At 55.3% G+C, this 7,849-nt stretch overlaps 2 protein-coding genes across 2 annotated transcripts in view; one reads left to right on the top strand and one right to left on the bottom strand.

The window, feature by feature from the left end:
• Nucleotides 1-7,849, bottom strand: part of LOC104833337 (zinc finger protein 729-like) — a 49,591-nt gene that overhangs the window by 30,413 nt on the left and 11,329 nt on the right. The window contains 1 exon segment of the mRNA XM_010569926.1: nucleotides 6,086-6,935. Within this exon segment, the coding sequence (XP_010568228.1) occupies nucleotides 6,086-6,935 (850 nt within the window).
• Nucleotides 60-1,574, top strand: LOC104833325 (zinc finger protein 239-like). The gene is made up of 2 exons (XM_010569914.1): nucleotides 60-363; nucleotides 454-1,574. The coding sequence occupies exons 1-2, from the start codon at nucleotides 294-296 to the stop codon at nucleotides 1,554-1,556; spliced, it is 1,173 nt and encodes a 390-aa protein (XP_010568216.1). The 5' UTR covers nucleotides 60-293; the 3' UTR covers nucleotides 1,557-1,574.

The following is a 7,849-nucleotide window of genomic DNA, read 5'->3' as shown; positions in this document are numbered from 1 at the left end:
AACTTATCCTGGCGGTGGGGGGCTATGATGGGGGGCCCCCAAATCAAGCCAGGGATGGGGGGCCTGCGATAAGGGACCCCAGCTCATCCCGGGGGGGTAGGTCTAAGACCCATGGCACCACCCAATGACCCCCACCCCACTGTTTTGGGGTGCCAGTGTAGCCCCTAAAGCCAGGGTAAGGATGATGGGGGGGCTCCAACTCCATGCGTAAACCCCCCCCCCTTTCACCTTGCACACCATTTTCTCCCAGAGCAGGTTTGATGTGACACCCCCCCCCCCTCCCCCCCCCACGGATGGAGCCGGGAAGGGACCCACCAGCTCCCCAAAACTGGGACACGGAGGAGAGGGGTGACCCCCACGCAGGTGGGTTTTGGGGGGGGCTGTGGGCTGCCATCCCTGCCCCCCCCAGGCTCCTTCCCTGACACCATCACCCCACTGTGGCTTCTTTTGCAGACAGAGGGGACCCCCCCCATCCACCGACACCCCCCCCAGCAGAAGCCAAATCGGGGGGTTTGGGGGTACAAGCAGCCCACGGACGCCCCTATGGATGCTACGAGTGCGGGAAAGGTTTCGGCAGCAGTTCGGCTTTATTAACCCATCGCCGGATCCATACGGGTGAAAAACCCTATAAATGCCCCGAATGCGGCGATCGCTTCAATCAGAATTCGGCGTTAGCGGCTCATCGCCGGATCCATACAGGCGAAAAACCCTATAAGTGCCCCGAATGCGGGAAGGATTTCGGTCACGGTTCAACGTTGGTTAAACATCGTAGAATACATACGGGGGAAAAACCTTACGTTTGTGAAGAATGCGGGAAAAGTTTTAGTATCCGTTCAACCCATATCCGACATCGGAAAACCCATACAGGTGAACGACCCTATAGATGTCCCGATTGCGGGAAAAGTTTTAGCGACAGCTCTTATTTCGTTCAACATCAACGCCTTCATATAGGCAACATGCCGTACATCTGTCGCGATTGTGGGAAACATTTTATGTGGAGTTCGGCTTTAATTCGTCATCGGCGAATCCACACCGGTGAGAAACCCTATAAGTGTATGGATTGTGGGAAGAATTTTAGCGAGAATTCGACATTATTACGGCATCAACGGATCCATACGGGTGAGAAATTCTATAAGTGCACTCAATGTGGGAAGAGCTTCAACGACAGCTGCTCGCTGATGCGTCACCAACGTGTCCACACCGGTGAAAGACCCTACCAGTGTCACCAGTGTGGGAAGAGCTTCGCGGACAGCTCGACCCTCATATCTCACCAACGGACCCATACAGGCGAACGACCCTACGCCTGCCCTGATTGTGGGAAGAGCTTTACTGAGAGCTCTACGCTCATCACCCATCATCGTATCCATACTGGAGAGAAACCCTATACGTGTTCCGATTGCGGAAAGAGCTTCAGTCAAAGCTCCAACTTGGTGACCCATCAACGTATCCATACGGGTGAACGACCCTATAGCTGTGCCCAGTGTGGGAAGAGTTTTTACCGGAGCTCAGATCTCGTCCGTCATCACCGGACCCATATCAGGGACCACCGAAAATGAAGGGGGATGGTCAAGGTCACCCCAGCTCCTTGTGGACCATGAAATGGTGTCGGCTCAGGAACCGCTTCACTTCCCATCCAATATTTTAATTCTAATAGGTTTTTTCTAAGCATCTTTAGGTTTTATTTCACCAAAATAAGGCCCAAAAAAAAGTCTTTATCATGGTGACACCCTCCTCAAGGGACAAAGGGGACATGGCAGGGTGGGATGGGACCCTGGCTATTTTTGGGGGGGGGCGGGGAGGACATCCCCATGGGGTATTTTAGGGTGATTTTGCGAGGGCATTTTTGAACCAGTGCTGAAGGGAAATGGGGCTACAAGTGGGACTGAGTCATTTTGAGGTGAAAAAAAACCCCTTTCTCCTCTAGAATGCTGTTTTAGGGAGATTTAGACCCGAAAATCAATCCCTGCTCTTCCCATCACGGCATCAATGTCTGACCATGGTGGCTGGAAAACCGGGATGGGGGGTGGTGTGGGAATAACCTGAGGTTTGATACCATTTGGGGGTTATTTTATATTAAAAAAAATACTCAATAAAATGATATGAAGTGGTAGACGGGTTGATCCCTTTTGGCTTTTGGGGTGCAAAGTGATGGAGAAACCTTTGGGTGCTGGGAGGTTGGGACACACCCCCCCCAAAAATACTTCATACCCCCACCCGGGTGGGTGCTGAAGTTGGGGGGGGGTGGTTACCCCCCATTTTCTTAGTGGGTTAGGGTGGGGGGGATGATTTCAGAGCCAGCATCCTGTGGGGTGCAGGGCTGCCAGAGGACCCCCCAAAACTGCCCGCCCCCCCCGCCAGCAGCTGAGGGGTTAAGGCAGGGCTGGAGCTGTGGGAGGTGGCTCTGAACTGGGGATTCACTTCCCAGGTCAGGAGCATCTTGGGGGGGGGGCGGGTGGGAGCCCCCCAGGAGCACGGCCAGGCTGCATTGGATGGGGGGGAAATCCAGGGAGACACACATGGGACCACCGGAGCAGGATCTGGCTGCACTGGGGGGGGTGGGGGTTGGGAGACCCCCCCCCAAGACCCCTGGAGCAGGGCCAGGCTGCACTGGGGTGGGGGGAGACCCCCGGGAAACCCCCCAGGACCCCTGGACTGGGGCCATGCTGCACTGGGGGGGACCCCCAGGACCCCCAGAGAGGGGTCAGGCTGCACTGGGGGGTGGGAGACCCCCAGGAGACCTCCCACAACCCCCAGGTCCCCCCCAGTGGGGCTGGGCTGCACTGCAGGGTGCAGGGGACGCCCCCATGACCCCCCACAATGGGGGGATGCCCAGCCTCCTGCATCCCGTCATCCTCCCGGTGATGCCCCATGGTGGGTCAAGCCCACCCCACTCCCCCCCTCACCCCGTCCCCCACGACCCTCCTCGCCACCTCGTCGATATTTTTTTTTAATTTTTTTTCCCAGAAATCCCATTTTTAGGAGAAATCCTAAAACCCCCCAAAAAGTGGGGTGATGGCTTTTGGGGTTGTCCCCTTTAGGGTTGTCCCCATGGAGGTGATGACCACAGAGGAAGATGCTGCAGCTCTCATCCCGGTCCCAACAGCCTGCTGTGGGAACACTGTGAAGAGGAACGAGGACACTGTGGTCCCGCTGGGTAAGAGTCCCCAGGTTTGGGGACAAGGCAGGGGATTGGATGGGTGGCTGAGAAGTGGCTTTGGTGGGGACGAGAGTCTGGGGAGGTGTGGTGGTGGTGGTGCTGCTTTGGCCCTAAGTAGAGCTCTTGTGCTGTGTTGTGTCCCCAAACCTTCTCCCACCATGTCCCCAACTTCTCCCACCGTGACTCCATCCCTTCTGCCACGGTGACACCATCCCTTCTCCCACCATGTCCCCATCCCTTCACCCACCATGTCCCCAAACTTTCTCGAGGTGGCTTCTACCTTGGGAGCCTTGATCCTCTCCTGGGGCCACCGGCTCTTGGCTGACCATTGTTCCTCATAACTCATGTGGTTCCCTGTCTCCGCTCCACATTAACCCCCTCCCAGCTGGAGAGGGCTGTTGGGGATGGTCTCTCTCCCCAACAGATCTGGGGTCAATCAAGGAGGAGGAAAAATGGCAGCAGGACGCTCCTGAGCAAGCAGACACACCAGTGGAACCCCCAACCTCCAGCCAGCAGTGGTCCCCAAGGACCCATCCTGGGGGATCCCCACTTCCAGGGGACAACAGGAGCGATGAGGCACCCAACACCTGCCAGGAATGCGGGAAGAGCTTCCGTTGCCGCTCAGTGTTGGTGAGCCATCATCGGAGACACATGGGTGAATGACCCTTCAGCTGCCAGGATTGCGGACGCCACTTCAACCTGACGGCCCACCGACACCTGCACACTGGCGAACGTCCCTACGCTTGTCCCGATTGCGGGAAGAATTACCATGTCAGCTCCTCCCTCCACCAACATCAGAAGACACACACGGGCGAACGACCTTACTGGTGCGAGGAATGCGGGACAAGCTTCAGGCACAGATCAACGTTGACCATCCATCACTGTGTGCATTCGGGGAGAGGCCCTACAAGTGCCCCAAGTGCCACAAGAGCTTCAAGAACAGCTCGGAGCTGGTGCGGCATTGGCGGACCCACACCAGAGAGCAACCCTACGATTGCTCTCGATGCGGGCGGCATTTCGGCAACAGCTCCCAACTGGCACAGCATCAGCGGACGCACACCAAGCACAGGCACCCCTACCCAACCTGTAGGAAGAGCTTTTCCGACCGTCCCAGGCTCACCAAGCACTGATGGGTGCAGACTGGTGAGAAAGATTACTGCTGCCCCAGCTGCGGCAGTGGCTTCAACCATCGCTCCAACCTCCTGGTTCACCAGCGGTCCCACCTGGAGCAGAAACCCTACATTTGCCTGGATTGCCCCAAAAGCTTCACCTGCAGCTCCCAACTCATCCAGCATCGGCAGATCCACAGCGAGAAGCCTTAGGGTTGCGCCGAGTGTGGCAAGAGCTTTCGGCACAGCTCCGGTCTCATCTTGCATCACAAGAGGCAACAACCAAAGATGGGGATGACCCCACCAGGGACCATCCCCACCCTGGTGGCATCTCAGACCTACCTACACATCACCATGGTCCCTGGTGGTAGCACCAAGGGGTAACCAACCCATCCACCCACATCCCACCAGCTATTATTTTTCTTTCCCTATATGTTTTTATATATAAAAGGTTTTTTTTGGGGGTGTGGTTTAAAAAAAGACACCCCCATCTTCTGGTTTTTTGCGTTAGATTATAGATGAGGGGAAGGGAGGGAGGCGAGACCCATGAGCTTCACCCTTGAAAAAAGAAATCACGGTAAAATGGGTTTTTTAGATGTCTGTTCAATTTCTCTATTTTTTCAACCCTATTTAGGGTCTTTTTATGGGATGGGGATGGATCAAAAGAAAATCACGGCCAAAATAAAAGCATTTCAGTGTTGGCATTGTATGAGTGTCTCTGTGGTGGTGACAAAGCAGGGGCTGTGTGGGTGGTAGAGCCTTTTTTGGAGGGGAAAACTTAAAAAATTCCCCAATTTTGGGGACTGGGAGCATCTTCTGCACCCAGAGGGTGTGAGGACTCCCCCCCAGGAAGCCCCTGCAGGGGTGGTGGGGCTGGGGTGGAGACCCTGGAGCTGGGATCGGGCTTTCCATCCCTCTCCATTTCCCTTGGACAAGGACAAAGGTTCAAACCAAACCATGGATGAGGTTTATTTGGTGCCGATGGTCATAGGGGTGCAGCATCCTTCCAAAACATGGACACCACAAGCCCACGTGTCCTTCTCACCCTCCACCCATCCATGGAGTTGTCCCACCACTCCCATCCTTTCAGCACCATTAGGAAAATTCAACCCTAGAGATGGCCAAGCCCCAGCCTGGATGAAAACGAGGTGGTGTGGGTTCAACAAGGCCATACCAAGGCAGTGAGTGAAGGAAAAGTTTATTGCAGCTGAGTTCTTGTTTATTTTTGGCAGCAAAAAGGGAGTGAGAGTAGGACGTGGAGTTGGGCTGTGCCCATCTCCATCGCTAAGATGTTGCAGGAGCCTCTTCTGAAGCCCTTTGGACAATTCAAGAGTTTAGTCATCCAAAGATGAACCGTAGATGGGCAGGACAGTGGTTGCATGATGCTACTGAATAACATCATGTGAAAAAAACCCCAAACCTGTAAATGAGGAAGAACTCAGCCTGGTGCGTCCCAACAGGGTTGTGGGACCATTTTCACTCCATTTCTTCCTTCCCAAAGAAGCTGAGTCCCAAGCAGTGTCTTCAAAATCTTGGTCTGTGCCCAAATCCATTCACCCTTTGGCTGTGGAAGAAGCCTGCAGTCCATATGGTGTTGCTTGATGCCACCAGAAGAAATTATTGGGCCAAGCAGATGTGACTTTTTGGAGTCTAAAGCCAATGAGTCCACTCTTCTTAATGAATTTCTGCCTTTGGTCTGCGTCCCACAGCTAAGCCCATCTCAGCAAATGGATGTTCCTACCTACATTCATCCAGGTCCCTATGGGGAACCAGGAAGATGTGGGGACCACCAGCCAGGTCTCTACCCAACATGGGTCACCAGGTCTCTACCCAACGTGGGTCCTTCGATGGGTAATGAAATTCGAACAGCGTATAAAGCTCTTCCCACAGTCGGGGCACTCATAGGGCTTCCCTTCCCGGTGGGTCCTTTGGTGTTTAATCAAGGCAGAACTCACGGTGAAGCTCCTACCGCACTCAGGACACTCGTAGGGCTTCTCCCCGGTATGGATGCGTTGGTGGGTCATCAGGTTGGAGCTGCGGTTGAAGCTCTTCCCGCAGTCAGGGCAGCGGTAGGGTCTCTCACCCGTATGTGTCCGCTGATGCCTAATGAGGTCCGAGCTGTTCCTAAACCACTTCCCGCAGTCAACACATCTGTAGGGCTTCTCCCCGGTGTGGACACGCTGGTGGATGATGAGGCTGGAGCTCTGGCTGAACGTCTTCTCGCACTCCTCGCACTTATAGGGTCTCTCCCCGGTGTGGATCTTCTGGTGGCGGATCAGGTAGGAGCTGACGCTGAAGCTCTTCCCACACTCGGGGCACTTGTAGGGTCTTTCCCCGGTGTGGGTGCGTTGGTGGGACGTGAGGTTGGAGCTCTGGTTGAAGCCCTTGCCGCAATCGGGGCATTTGTAGGGCTTCTCACCGGTGTGCAAGCGTTGGTGGGTGATGAGAGTGGAGCTGTCGCTGAAGCTTTTCCCGCAATCAGGACACTTGTAGGGCTTCTCCCCGGTGTGCAGACGTTGATGGGTGATGAGGTGGGAGCTACGGCTGAAGCTCTTCCCGCACTCCAAGCACTTGTAGGGCTTCTCGCCGGCATGCAACCGCTGGTGGACCACCAGGTTCGAGCTACGGCTGAAGCTCTGGCCGCATTCCTCGCAGATGGTCGGTCTTTCCTCCTCTGAGCTTCGTGGGGTGGGTTTGCAACCTCTCCCCGAGGGGCATCTTCTTGGCTTTTCCTCCCCATTGACCTCCTGCTCCATGGAGCCCTTCAGAACAACCTCTTCCGCAAGGTTCTGCTGGTGGGGTTTCTCCTCTGTGTTCTCCGTCCCCATCTCATCGCCTGCCGGAGGAAGGAACAAGGAGAGGAAGGGGATTTGCATCCGTGCCAGAAGCGATGCTCGGCTGGAGGATGGAGGAGGAGAGAGGATGAAAGGTCGAGCAAATTCCTCCTCACCTGGCTGGGTATCTCGTAGCATCTCCTCTTCTTCACGGCCTCCTCCTCAATCTGGCCAAGGTTTGGGAATGGGAAATCCTGTTTTGGGGGGGGGAACAAGCTGTGAGTCCGTTCCCTGGTCTGGGTTGTGGGTTGCTCCTGCCCAAGTCCATCCCTACTGGGAAGTCAACCACCAGGATCTTTTGTGCATAAAACCCTCAAGATACAGCCCATAAACCCCTCCAAAATACAGCCCGTAAACCCCTCCAAAACACCAAGATACAGCCAAGACGTGGGGCCAGCGTTACAAATACAAAGCTCCAACCTCAAAAGGGAGGTGGAGGAGAAATAAAGAGGTTGTCCTGCTTGGGAAACATGGTTATGGGAAGAGAAGGACCAGCGTCATGTCCCTACAAACCCTGTCCCACCGGAGCCGGAGAGGGGACAAGGACAAGGGCAAGGTCAGCGATGTCCCTGGCTAAGGCTCAGCCCCCAAAATCACTCGCTTTCAGCCCAAAAACCACTCGATGCGAATGAGAAAGAACTGGGACTGCGATGGACCACCCGGTTCGACCTTGAAGGGTGGGGGTCTGCAACCAGCCCCCCACCCCTCCCCACCCCCCCAGCCCATTGCACCCCCTGTGTTGCACAAGG

This window comes from Haliaeetus leucocephalus, unplaced genomic scaffold, assembly GCF_000737465.1.
Source record: "Haliaeetus leucocephalus isolate CR32 unplaced genomic scaffold, Haliaeetus_leucocephalus-4.0 Scaffold282, whole genome shotgun sequence".
In the NCBI taxonomy this organism is placed as follows: Eukaryota; Metazoa; Chordata; class Aves; order Accipitriformes; family Accipitridae; genus Haliaeetus; species Haliaeetus leucocephalus.
The sequence above is the reverse complement of the archived record's forward strand: the minus strand, read 5'-3'. Positions and strand labels throughout refer to the sequence as shown.